Raw genomic sequence first — 13,897 nt, forward strand, 5'->3', positions numbered from 1 at the left:
ACATATTATTAAAATTCTATGAATCAAACCTGAAATGAAAAATTCTAAAGAGAATGTTTCAAGAAAAATTTGTACATTGGGGAATTAATATTTGCTCTTATTCAAACAGGATATTATTTCTAAGTGAAAGCATGCCAAGATAAACAGCAGGTGTCTTGCCTTTAAAGTCACTGTCATAGTTGATTTTCCTATTTGAAAAAACCCTCCTCTTACATTGATTTAAGTCAAATGCTGTTTAAAAACAACAAGATTTTTGTCAAGTTTTCAAGAAAGAAATAGGTTGAAGCCTATAAAGAAACTAGGGCAAAGAAAATATTCTTTCATTACTCCTCCTGTTGTTGTTAGTGGGAGTATCTCCAGATAGGTAATTTCAAGCTATATCTCAAAAGTTTTTCCTCAAATTTATGTTGCAGCAATAAGGCTAACTTCCTTTATAATTAAAGGAAGAAAAATGTACACACAATGTATTATCTATTCAGTACCTTTAACAGTCAGTTGAGCTGTGCAAGAGTCCTTTCCAACTTCATTGCTAGCATAGCATGTATACTTTCCAGAGTCTCCCCTGTCAACTCTCAAGATGGTCAAGCGGGCTGTGTTGTCTACATAACTGATCTGGTAGTTTCTTCCGGTTCTAATCTCTTGGTTATCTTTTGCCCAAGTGACTCTAATAGGCTGTGTTCCAGTAATGTGACACTCAAAGTCAGTACTTTCTCCAATAATACCATCCACAGGTGTAATTGGGATGTCAAAGAATGGAGGAGTCTTCCCTTCTGAAGAGTGAAAGAAATAAAACCCCATCACTTTAAAATCTCTATTTGCTTTAAACCTCTGTGAAATAAATATTATTTGTACAATATTAAATCCATATATAAAGCAAAAGTGAGTTTTAAGATATTTCCATTAAATATTACACAGCCCACCGACCTGTAAGGACAAGCCTGCCACTAGACGAAGCAGTCCCAATTGCATTGGTAGCTGTGCAGGTATATTGCCCAATAAGGCTCCTATCTGTCTTCAAAATCTGGAGAGTTGCTACGTTATCTACGAAGGATGTGTGAACATTGTAGTCTTCTTTTACGCGTACACCATCTTTAAACCAAGATACTTCAATGGGTTCTGAACCAGCAATGCAGCAATCAAATGTAACTGGTAAACCAACAGTTTCATGAACATCTCTTAATTTTCGTGTAAAAGATGGAGGAAGTTTACGCTCTGTAAGAAAACAGGTATTGCACAGTGAGGGCTTTCAGAAAATATGTATCTATCGCTGTACTCACCAAGAATCACTGCCTAATATAGAGTATGCTGGATTTTTGCTCATAAATTCTGATTAAAAATGTTATTCAGCATATCATTTATTGGGAACCTGATGTGAAAAGAGCACTGTGCATACAGTTGCAGGAAAACATATAACCATTCTGCCCTCATTTATACCCAGTGAGCCTATTTAACCCTCAGGAGTGCTAATGCTGGAAACAACCAAAGCAATATCCTCAGTGGGGAAGGAAGATGCAGAAGCTTGTATCCCTAGAGAAGAGCTGTGGTCGGTAAGAGACATATTTCAACTAGCTTTACTAGTAGGCCTTTGTTAATAGAAGACAGTGCCACAGGGTCTCTTACACATCACGAAACAGTAAAGTGTTTAACAAGGAAAAGGTAATCTTTGTTTTTCAAAATAGCAAAGCATACTTAAGAAAAATAGGCCATTTTCCTATTTTTTTCAAATTAAATATTCACCTTGAACTGTCAGCAAAGATGATGAAGCAGCCTCCCCAACAGTGTTTTCTACTTTGCAGATGTACTCCCCACTGTCACTACTGTCTACCTGGCTGAAAACCAGAGTGGCAACTTGGTTCTTAAAGTGCATTTTCACAGTAGCAGTTCCTCTCAGCTTTGTATCGCCTTTGTACCATGATACAATCATTTCTGGTGTTCCAGCAACCTGGCACTGTAAGGATGCAGAATCCCCAACAGTCACCTGCACTGGCTCCAAGGGTGTAATGAAGTAAGGTGGTTCTGAAGAAGAAACATACACCATTAGCATAAAAAGGTATTGCACAAGGACCATTAGTAGTTCAAATAACACTTAATGAAGTGATGGTGGCTTGACGCACCTAGTATTGTGATTGTACCATGACAATTGTCTTGTCCAGAATCATTTTCAATATGACAAGAATATTGCCCCTGATCTTCTAGTTTGCTACTAGGGATTTCCAGTATGGCAGATGTTTCTGTAGTAGTGATGCTACATTTTTCAGAGTGTGTTATTTTTACTCCATTTTTCTTCCATGTCACTGAAATTGGTGGAGTACCCGTATACGTGCATTCCAAGACTAAATTTTTCCCTTTCTCTATACTTAAATCGTTCACCTTCTTCACAAATTTGGCTGGTTCTATAATGAACAATTGGAAGAAAACAAATTAAATAAAGCCAAGAGATCATTTCTAGAAGCATAAGAAACAGCAGTCTGGACAAACCTTTGACAAAAAGATGTGTTGTGCAAGAAATCTTCCCTGCCTCATTAGAGACCTGGCAGGTGTAGTCTCCACTCTGAAGCGGATGTACATCAAACAGCTCCAGTTCTGCAATTGAATCTTGCAAGGTGATGTTGCATCTGTGCCCTGGCACTAGCTCAACGCTACCTCTAAACCATTTAACTTCCAATGGAGAGGAGCCTTTTATGATACTGGTAAAGGTTATGTTTGCCCCAGATAAAACATTCAGTGGTTCAGGTTTCTTCACAAAAGACGGTGGTTCTAAGCATGCAAATAAAACAGAGGAGAAGTACATTTGAACTTCTGATGAAGAACATAGCAATCAGAAATAGGTAACAAAGCAAAGAATGAAGTCTTTTTAAAAATACATTTGTGCCCTCTGGCTTCTTATTGATACTGACCTCTAACACTCAAAAATGCGCTGCATTCATCAGACCCAGCTACATTAGTAGCTGTGCACAAATAAGTTCCCATATCAGATTCCTGAAGTCCATTCACTTTCAGAGAACAGGTATTGTCTGTAAGGGTAGCCTGATACTTGTCTCCACTGGTAATCTCCTGTCCATCATGAAACCAGGAAACCAGAATAGGTGGTGACCCATAAACTTTGCACTCAAGTACAGCAGAAGAACCCAGCTGACCATATGTTTCTTTCAGTTTTCTTGTGAAAGAAGGAGGTATAATACGATCTGCATTTGTTAAAAAAAAAAATTAAAATTACCATACAGGAGCTTAAAATGCAGAAAGATCCCCATGCATAATAAAATCAGTTAACTTTCTTTTGATATATCTGCTTTAGCAATCTGCTCCTACACACCTAAGTCATTGAAAAATAGATAGTTGATAGTTAAGGATATGCTGGCGCTTTCATTCACACTTTTTGAGGGACAGCTTTTATTTTTGCGTTCTTCTTCATAAGCAACAATATTGCACCAGTACTGCTGTCCAAGAAATACGTGTAGATTACAGCTGAAGAAATCAAGCCCTTGCAACAACTCCTGCCCCTCAGAGGTTAGGTAGGCATCTAGTCTTGATGCTTTTTCAAAGCGACATGCCAAGTACTCTTAAGATTACACAACCAATGAGTCTCTCAGACTGCCAGTCATGAGAAACAGTTTGCTACCTGAAGGCTTTGTAAAGGAACTATAGGATCAGATGTGGCTCAAAAAGAGTAGTCCACTAACCTGAAACATGCACTGAAGCTGTGCAGCTGCTTTTACCGACATTGTTTTTCACCTCAAAAGTATATTCTCCACTGTCTTCTAGTCCTGCATTGAGGATCTTAAGCCCAGATACTTTGTTGAAGAAACTGATTTTATATTTATGGTCGGTGGACAGTTCATTCCCATCCTTAAACCACCTAGCAGTAAGCTCTGGTGTGCCGTCTACTATGCATTCCAGAGTACAAGAGTCTCCAGCTGTAACTTTGACTGGGCCTGGCTTCTCTATAATGACTGCAGGTTCTGCAATGAGATTAGTTATTAGTATCATAAAAATTGAAATTTTGAAGCATCTTAAAACACATTGTGTTTTTTTATCCCATGCTACCAACCTAGCACTGTCAGCGTGGCAAAGCATTCCTGAACTCCAGCATCATTTTTTATCTGACAAATGTATTTCCCAGCATTGGCTGGTTCTGCATTTCCAATCCGCATAGTTGCAATGTTTTCTGAATAGGAGATCCAAAGATTATCGCTTTCTCTAATGATTTCCCCTCTGTCTTTTAACCACAGAACAGAAATGGGTTGTGATCCTTCTACTGCAGCCTGCAGTTCAATCGACTCCCCAACTACGACAGTGAGATCGCTCAGCTTCTTCACAAAGGTTGGTGGTGCTATTTAAGAGAAGATATTTAACAGTAAATAACCACCCCAGGAGCGGAAAAGTAGGAGGAGAATGACAGGAACAATGAAATGCCAAGAAGGTGCCAATCTTTATACAAACCTCTTAGTGTTACAGAGCCAGTGCAGGAGTCGCTTCCCACATCATTTACAGCTTTACAGTGATATTCACCAACATCTGCAGTATCCACATTAAGAATGTGAATACTAGCTACGTAGTTCTCAGACATGACCTTATACTTCTTGGTGCTCCGAATTTCTCGTTTGTCTTTATACCACGAAATCTGGAATGGAGGAGTGCCCTGAAGCTCACATTCCATGTGAATATCAGACCCTTTCAAGGTCTGGACTGGATGGGGCTTCTTGGTAAAAATGGGGGGTGCTGAAAAAGAAAGGGGTTAAAGTTTGTGTTATTTGAGCAAAGGAGATTAAAGAGGATAGACTTCAAGTAGCCTTTCTGATGCTGAACAACAAAGACAAACCATAAATAAGATCTCCCACAGCATAGCAAACAGGTAAGAGATTTGCCACCTATTCAGACAGGTTTTGGCCTCTCTGACTAAAGAAAGTGGAATTTAACAGCTTTTCCACAACGGAGGACTTGTACAGATAGAAAGGTAAGGAAAAGGAAAGAACTGGGATTCTGACCTTTTACTTTCAGTGAGGTACTGTTGCTTGCACTACCCGCTGGATTCCGAGCTTCACAAGTGTAGTCACCGCTGTCTTCAACACTGAGGTTGTGCATTTCAATGACTGCCACCGAATCCACAAAGGACATTCTGTATTTTTCACCGGGATGGATCTCAGTTTCACCTTTGTACCAGGTGACTTTGATTTCTGGAGATCCACCTATTTTGCATTCATACTTAGTGGAATCATGCTGTTTCACAAGTCTTGAGGAGTCTAGTTTCTTAATAAACCTTGGTGGTTCTAGAAAGCCAAAAAGGGGAGATGGTGCTTTAAACTGCACTGATTCTTTGAATAAGCAGGGAAATATGTAACAGATAATGTAAACTTTGGGGACTTGTGCAAACATTCTAATGTTGCAATTGCTATGAAATTTTTTTTTTCGATTATTTCAAGTTGGTCCAAAAATCTAGATTAGGAAGCAAACAAGTTCTCTATCTGCATTTTAGTTAATTTCTCCTTACTTATGTCCCACACTACTTCTTCTATTTATTCAGTACAGATCAGCTGATGTGTGTAGTTTTCTTTAAGTAATATCCTCTTGCAATATGTAATGAAAATGCCTGATGGAAATGCACGAATCAAAATTATTCAGCCAAGAAATATTATTAAGAAGAGCATTTATGCTGAGCATTATAGCAACTGCTTTATATCTTAATGCCATTAAGAAACGATATAGTTAATAAATGTATCGCATTATAACCCCTCACACATTTACTGCAAAGCCAAATGTAGAGGTGCATATAAGGAATAAAAGTCAAGGAGCTTATGTAGCAAACAAAAGAGATTCAAAATCATCATGCTGGGAAGAATTATGAGATTGCTGGAATTACAGAAATTGGTGTTAAAGGTCCTGTGGCTGAAAAGTAAACCAGATGGTTACATTTTGTTCTGTAAGGAGAGAAAGGAGTGGAGGTTTGACCCTTTTCATCAAAAGTACCATACGGATGATTCAGAATCACAAGACCGACTACTCATAGATCAAAGATATAACTAGTAAAACCAAGAGGTGGTAATGTGGGCACAACAAATAAATCTCTCTGCAAAACAGGATGAAGCGTCTCTTTGTGTATCTGTAAAGTGTAGGAGGAATATCTGTTTTATGGTGGGTTACTTCAACTTGTAGAACATTTGCAGAACATCCTATGTTGTTAGTAACAAAACTTCCTTAGAGTTTCTAAAAATAGAAATGATGGACTGCTAACACAAGGACTCTTGGAATCTTAGTGATTTGCAATCAGATTTCACTTTGACAAAGAGTTGATTATCTATCTGCATACTAACAGTTGCTGAGTAGTCAGTCTAATTCCATTCCTTTCCAAAAATGAGGATGTACAAGTTAGTAAGGTTTATACTTAGAATGTAAAGCAGTTTCTAGAACCTAAAGCAATTGTTAAAACTACAGATTGGGAACATTAGCTGTTAAAGTGGGAAAGTTAATAAAATCCGGGGAGATTTGCAAGGTCAGTTGAACAAAGATCTTAATTCTACAAACAATAGGCTGCGTGTCATAGAAATGAGACAGCATGTGCTCAAATTAAACACATGCAAATCAATGCACACAAAGAGCTTGCCCTTTCAAGTTCTATAGAAACTGGCTGACAAACAATGAACATCATTTATTTTACAGCCCTGGGGAAAGTGTACAAATTCTGAAGGATTGAAGTGAGCATCAATGTCAGTTCAGGATCAAAACAGAAAATAACAATGGGGGGGGGGGGAGAGGGGGGTAAATAGTGAATAAAGAATTGAAGAGTAAGAGAATAAATAAGGTCTGTTGGGATCATTTTATGAATGGTAACTCTGGTCTAATAAACCTATTAGTAATGTTATCATTAATAACAAACAGAATTGTGATTATGGTGGAAACAAGTTTTAAATCTTTTAAAGAGATTAGCTTTCTTGCTACAGTCTTTCAATACTTTTTCTAAGTTAAGCTACATAACAACAGCATCCCTACCTGCCACTGAATCCACAGGTAATTTAGTTTGCCACACTCTTCCCACCCCCATGAAGAAAAATCCTTATGGATACAATATAATCTAGATTTCTATAATACATTTGGTAAGCAATTATTATAAAACCTTTCTAGTGGTAGTTTGGCTTCTTTTGTTATTTGTCTTAGAGAGTAAAAGTCATACTATTTACTCTTGAAATATTTTTTGTTTCTTCCCCTCAAATTCATGCGGGGGGGGGGGGAAGCACTAAATCAACAGCAACATTTGAACTCATGAATAATTTAAGTAGTGTATTTAACATTTGTTCTTTTATAAAATCAATAAGAATAAGATATCTGGAACAGCTATAAATAAATCCAATGTTCCCACCTACATTGAGGAAATTAAACTAATATACAAGTGTCACTTGTACCAAGACAGTTTGATCCAGTCATAAATTTAGATCATTGAAATGTATAAGATAGATAGACATACTATGTGGAGAAGCAAAGTGTTGGTGAAACGGATTTTTGTTACCAAGTCTGCCCTCAGATCCTCCAATTTTGCTATCTAGAACAGCAGTTTTCAATGTTTTCAGTCTGTGAAAGAGTAAAACTACTTGCAGGAGCTGCACACCCAGTAAAAATACATTTAGGTCTCATAAGTGAACTGAGTTTTTCTAAGTTACCTTTCCCTCCCCTAGACAACTTAGTGAATGTCAGTGCTGGAGAAAGACTTTAAGAACAAGAGATTTTGCTGGCCAACAGGGTCATTCATAAAGGCGCAACAGGGTACTAAGTCAGAGTTAATGTTTCAAAGACTCCCTTTGATAAGACAAGTCACGCACTATACCAGACCAGAAGAAAGATGAATAAGTATTTATAAGACATCTCAGTGTAGCCTCTTGTAAAGGTTGTTAGTCTCACACATGTCTGTATTCAGGGCTTTGTTTTCTGGGTGTTTGCCTTGCAAAGAAAAGCTTCATGAACACTAAAGCTCACAGCAATACCTTGTACAGCCAGCTGAGCTGCGCATGCGTCCTTTCCAACACTGTTGCTCGCAGTACATGTGTAGAGTCCAGCATCCCCTTTACCAACTTTTAGGACCGTCAAGCTGGCCGTGTTTTCCACCAGCGTCATCTTGTAGTTGCCACCTGGGCGGATCTCTCTGTTTTCTCTGGTCCAGGTAATCCTCATGGGGGCAGAACCAGTCACGTGGCACTTAAAGGTTGCACTTTCCCCAACCGCCACATCAATAGATACTGGCTTGATATCAAAGAAGGGAGGTTGTAGATGTTCTGCAAAGAAGAAAACATGGAAGAGCTCACCACCAAACTCTCCTCACCACACACCTAACCATGCCGTGCCCATACAATGGGTAGAGTGGGAAAAAGGGTGAAGAAATAAAAGAGCAAAGACATACAAAAGATCTTTGTTTAAGTGTGAGCTACAAACCTGTGAGGAGAAGTTTGGCACTGGAAGATGCAGTCCCCAGAGCGTTTTGGGCTGAGCAAGTATATTGGCCACAGTAAGCCATACTAGTTTGCAAGATCTGGAAAGTCGCAACATTATTTAAGAAGGCTGACTGCACGTTATCAGAATCGCTTAAGAGAACCCCATCCTTGTACCAAGACACCTGGATAGGCTCTGAGCCAGTTATGCGGCAATCAAATGTCACTGGGGCACCAACTGCCTCCTGAATATCTTTCAGTTTTCTGGTGAATGTGGGTGGAAGTTGACGTTCTGCAAAACAATAATAATTACCACTATAAGTAGGAAGTCACCCTGTCAATCTAGAATTAATTAAATCTGAAATTAATAAGAACCCCTTTCTGTAGGCAACAAAGAGTTCCTACAAACTACCCCAGGAAAGAGTGGCCCTTGGCCCATCACCTTTAACAACAAGCAAAGCTGTGGAGGTGGCGAAGCCAACACTGTTTTCTGCTTTGCAGATATATTCTCCAATGTCACTGTCCTCCACACTGGAGAATGCCAGCGTTGCCACATTATTCTTGAAGTGCATTTTGTAGGCCTGTGTTGATCTGAGCTTGGTGTCATCTTTGTACCAGGACACTTTAATTTCTGGCGCACCAGCAATCTGGCATTTTAAGATCAAGGGCTCACCAATCTTCACCTCCACACGGTCCAAGTGTGTGACAAAATAGGGTGGTTCTAGGGAAGGAGAAAGCATGGTGAGCAGAGACAGAGCATCACTGGGGTACCTTAGAGGGACCAGGGGTAATGTGTACCTAAGATGGACACAAGGCTGTGGCAAACATCCCCTCCTGCCTCATTTGCCACCTCACAGGTGTATTCGCCTTCATCACTCTTGGTGCTGTTGAAGATTTCAAGAATGCCAGATTTGTCAGTAGCTGTAACACTGCAGCGTGGAGACTGAGCAATGGCCATGCCGTTTCTTTTCCAGGTGACAGAGATAGGAGGGGTGCCTGTGTAGCTGCTTTCCAGCACAATAGACTTCCCCTGCTCCACACTGAAATCACTTAATTTCTTCACAAAGACTGCAGGCTCTGTGGGGAGGCATAGATCAATAGTGAGAGGGACAGATGTGGCAGGGCTGCAGGCAGAGTGTGAAGTGAGACACCTGTGCATACACACACACACACATATATGAACACACCTTTCACAAAGAGTTGGGTGGTGCATGAGGCACTGCCAGCATCATTTGTGACCACACAGGCATAGTCCCCGCTGTGGCCTGGCTCCACGTTGTACAGCTGCAGCTGTGCCACAGACTCATCCAGAGAGATGGAGCAGTTGCTGTCCGCCACTAGCTCCCTGATGCCTCTGAACCAGGTCACTTTGAAGGGAGTACTGCCCTTGATGTAGCTAGTGAATGTCACACTTGATCCAGGCAAAACTTCCTGGGGATCAGGTGTCTTCACAAAAGAAGGCGGTTCTAAGGGTCATGCAAAGAAGTGAAGAGGGAGAAAGATGTTAATAGGAGACTCTCTGTGGGGGAGGAAAACTGGAGCTGGTTTGAGTCAAAAAAAAAAAAAATAAAAGAAAGAGGGAGAAAATAGAAAAGAAAAAAAAAGAAAAAAGAAAAAAACAACATGGAAAACCAGAGGGAAGAAATAGAAGAGGGAAGAAGAATTTTGTTGAAGGGGCTGTAATATCCTTCTACTGACCTTGTACAGTCAAGAAGGCACTGCATTCATCAGATCCTGCCACATTGGCTGCCACACAGGTATATGGCCCTGTATCTGTGACATCCAGGGCATTCAGCTTCAAAGCACAAACGTTATCCAAGAATGAGATTTCATATTTTTCTCCACTAACAATCTCATTCCCATCCTGAAACCATGCCACAGATATGGGGGATGTGCCAGACACTTTGCACTCCAGAAGCACAGAGGATCCCAGCACCCCATTTGTTTCCTTTAGCTTTCTTGAGAATGAAGGAGGAACAAGACGATCTAAGTAGGACAGGGCAGAAAAATAGGAAGAAAATTGTTGGGTGTTTTTAGGGGAAAGGAGAGGGGAAGAAATAAAAAAGCTTCCTTTAAAGAAGACAAGTGTGAACAACAAAAACATAAAGCTGACCTGAAACATCAACTGAAGAAGTGCAGCTGCTCTCCCCCACCTCATTGTGCACCTCGAAAGTATACAAGCCCCTGTCTCCCCCGTCTGCAGAAAAGACTTTCAAAGTGGATATATTGTTGAAAAAGGTAATCTGGTATTTGCGGCCGCTCCTTAGTTCTCTGCCATCTTTATACCATGTAGTGACAAGTTCGGGTGTTCCTCCTACTTTGCACTCCAAGGTGAAAGAGTTGCCAGCCATTACTGTGATCGGCTCGGTCTTCTCTAAGATGACTGCCGGTTCTGAAATGGGAACGGAGAGGTCAGTGTGTCACCAGGAAATCTACCCGTAAACCAGTGAGTACAGGATATAAGCAGAAAACAGGCTGGTAGAGGCAGTTGTGCAAGCTGTAAGATATAGTACCAGTGAAGCAGGCTATACCCACCTAGGACTTGTAAAAAGGCAGAACACTCCCGCATGCCAGCGTCATTTTTGATCTGGCAGATGTACTTCCCAACATCAGCTCCCTCTGCGCTGGCAATCTCAAGAGTTGCAATGTTGTCCATAAACCACATTTGGACATTTTCACTCTCCCTAATAACTTCACCCTTGTCCTTGAGCCAGACAACAGAAATTGGTGGGGATCCTTCCACCACTGCCTGTAGGGCTGTTGGCTCCCCAACGAAGATTGCAATGTCACTCAGCTTCTTGGCAAAGCGTGGGGGTTCTGATGGCAAAAACAAGGAGGCAGAGGAGGATTAATCATGCATGCCTGTTTGGAAGAGGCACAGCCAGGAGATCAAGAAAAGAAGGCAGTGATGCTGTTGATTGTCTAGCATACAAACCTTTGAATTTCACTGGGCAGGTGCAAGTGTCACTTCCCACCTCATTCATAGCTTTGCATTGATATTCTCCAGTATCTTGAGATTCCAGATTGAGAATATGAAGACTGGCAACGGAGTGCTTTGCTGTCACCTTGAACTTCTTGCTGCTCCTGACCTGCCTCCGGTCCTTGAACCAAGCCACCTCAAAGGGTGGAGTCCCTGCTATCTCACACTGGAGGATAACATCTGAGCCTTTAAGTGTGTCCACAGGGCTCGGCACCTTGCTAAAAACAGGTGGTTCTATAAAAAAAGAATCACATCATAATGTGTGAGCTTGCTTTCCTGGGTGGGTTTCTGGATAGTAGCAGGAGGCAACGTATTCAGGAAGGGGCCCTACACTTATTCTTGTAAACCCATATTTAGCTTCCAAATATGTGGCCTCACCTCTAAAAAATGTTGAGCCCCTGGCATCTCCCAGCAAGCCATCCCAGCACTCAGAGTCCCAAGGGCAGAAAATATGACACTTCTGCACCTGTTTGGAGTCAGTGCTCAGTGCTCCTCCCCAAAAGCCACTCTCCCCTCTCTCCAGGACCACATTCCGGCTTTCCCCGCCTGTTTCCAGTCACAAAAGCTACCATCAGCGAGGCTCAGCATCAGCCTCCTCTTCCGTCTTAAATTTCATTCCTGCCAGGGTTACTGTGTATAAAGAGGAAGCAGAGGGAGAGTTGCAATGTATGCCCAGCTCCCTCACCATGGCTCATCTAGCCCATGCTTCCCTTGTGAACTGACAAGCTTGCCTTATTCAGCTTGCAATTGACTTAAATGGGCAAACAAGGGAATGGCTGCACAGTGAACACCCACCACTTTTTGCTGCCTGGTCTCCGCTGCTTAAACACAGCAGCCTTTGCATGTGAGAGCAGCTGGAGAGACACTGCCCCAGCAGCTACCAACTGCCATAGCAGCAGCTCCCTCTCCAGGGGGATGTGCAGCTGGGAGCTCCCCCCCAGAAGCCAGGGATTCTGGTGGTGTGCAGAGCCATGCTGCTAACCTTTCACTGTGACTGATGTGCTGCAGCTGGCTGTGCCAGCAGAGTTATGGGCTTCACATATGTAATCGCCGGCATCTTCAGTGTTGGCACCCAAGATGGTTAGCATCGCCACGGAATCTATGAAGGACATGTGGAACCTGTCGCTTGTCTGGAGTGCCTGATCATTTTTGTACCACACGGTTCTGATCTCTGGTGTGCCACTGATTTTACATTCAAGTTGAACTGTGTCCCCCTGCTTCACGAACCGCAAAGCTTCAGGCTTCTTGAGGAACTTGGGAGGTTCTGCAGAACAGAATAAGTACGTAAAGAGTGACGGTACACCTGTTTGCCATGTGAAATCTACAGTGCTGAGCAAGAGTTATGGGGAACACAAGAGTATTGGGGCACAACAAAGTAAGCTTGCTACAGCAGCTGGCTGTATCACCAACCAGAGTTTCCCCTCAAGGAAAGAAGCAAGATGGAGAAAAGAACACAAAGACAACAACTAAAACTATGTTCTGCCAACTCTGGAGCCTGCTGTGTCTGACAGTTGGAGCTGTAAAAAAACCACACGAAGGACGATTACTCCACCCAAGCGAAATTTTGCTGTTACCTTTGAGGGGCGAAAATATTCCCAGGCCAGCATGAAAGATTTGACAAGCCCTTCACCCCAGGAGCAGCAGAAACACGGTAGGGATAGTTTCACTTGCTTACATATCTTTAAAGCATATTTCTGCATGAAGAACTTACGTGATTTATAGTTTAAATTAAATCAGCAATTCAGAACTGCAATTGAAATCTTTAGCAAATTTGAAGGAGTCACCAATGCTGGCCTAAAATGCAAGGTAGTTGTATTTACTGTATCACCGCTTTCCATATAGTAATTGCTATGTATGAATACCACTGTGACTGTAGTTTAAGCATTAATGACAAAGTAAAAAGCAGAGTGAATGCAACTCTCCATACAAACAGCTTCACAAGGGGATCTTTCCCCTTGGAGATTTTGCAGGCACACGAGGCTTCTACTGTCATGCAGTATGATAGGAGAAGGTCACCACATGGTATATGTTTGCTTTCTGGAAAGCTACTTTCTGTACATTTCCAAACTGGAAAGGGTGGAAGATTAGACTCAGTAACAAAGAGCTCTCTTTACCCAAGAAAAAGAACACACACTTAATACCTTTGACACTGAGTTGGGCTGAGCAAAAGTCTTTACCAGCTTCATTACTAGCTTGGCAAGTATATTGGCCAGAGTCTCCTTTTCCCACTCTGAGCACTCGAAGGTGAGCTATGTTGGCTACAAACGTAATATTGAAGTTTCCTCCAGTTCGGATCTCCCGACCATCCTTGGACCAGGTGATGTGTATTGGCTGGGCTCCAGTAACATGGCATTCAAAGTCAGCACTTTCTCCAAAAGGTACATCAATAGATTCTGGTTTGGTGTCAAAGACAGGTGCTTGCTTGGGTTCTAGAAACACAAGAAAACAGTGTAATACTCATACCTCATGAGAAAGCTAATCCAACACATAGATACCATTGCATGCA

The 13,897-nt window shown here is 41.6% G+C and overlaps 1 protein-coding gene across 1 annotated transcript in view; it reads right to left on the minus strand.

Annotated features, from left to right (window-relative positions):
* TTN (titin) overlaps window positions 1-13,897 on the minus strand; it is a 243,157-nt gene that overhangs the window by 160,592 nt on the left and 68,668 nt on the right. The window contains exons 75-95 of the mRNA XM_054830237.1: window positions 13,533-13,820; window positions 12,374-12,655; window positions 11,347-11,625; window positions 10,947-11,228; window positions 10,525-10,803; window positions 10,110-10,397; window positions 9,599-9,877; window positions 9,210-9,488; window positions 8,854-9,132; window positions 8,416-8,703; window positions 7,971-8,258; window positions 4,986-5,267; window positions 4,441-4,719; window positions 4,049-4,330; window positions 3,681-3,959; window positions 2,898-3,185; window positions 2,479-2,757; window positions 2,115-2,393; window positions 1,738-2,016; window positions 925-1,212; window positions 483-770 (exon numbers count right to left, since the gene is read on the minus strand). Of these exons, the coding sequence (XP_054686212.1) occupies window positions 483-770; window positions 925-1,212; window positions 1,738-2,016; window positions 2,115-2,393; window positions 2,479-2,757; window positions 2,898-3,185; window positions 3,681-3,959; window positions 4,049-4,330; window positions 4,441-4,719; window positions 4,986-5,267; window positions 7,971-8,258; window positions 8,416-8,703; window positions 8,854-9,132; window positions 9,210-9,488; window positions 9,599-9,877; window positions 10,110-10,397; window positions 10,525-10,803; window positions 10,947-11,228; window positions 11,347-11,625; window positions 12,374-12,655; window positions 13,533-13,820 (5,934 nt within the window). The remainder of the gene's footprint in view (window positions 1-482; window positions 771-924; window positions 1,213-1,737; window positions 2,017-2,114; window positions 2,394-2,478; window positions 2,758-2,897; window positions 3,186-3,680; window positions 3,960-4,048; window positions 4,331-4,440; window positions 4,720-4,985; window positions 5,268-7,970; window positions 8,259-8,415; window positions 8,704-8,853; window positions 9,133-9,209; window positions 9,489-9,598; window positions 9,878-10,109; window positions 10,398-10,524; window positions 10,804-10,946; window positions 11,229-11,346; window positions 11,626-12,373; window positions 12,656-13,532; window positions 13,821-13,897) is intronic.

Source organism: Grus americana, chromosome 6 (genome assembly GCF_028858705.1).
Source record: "Grus americana isolate bGruAme1 chromosome 6, bGruAme1.mat, whole genome shotgun sequence".
In the NCBI taxonomy this organism is placed as follows: Eukaryota; Metazoa; Chordata; class Aves; order Gruiformes; family Gruidae; genus Grus; species Grus americana.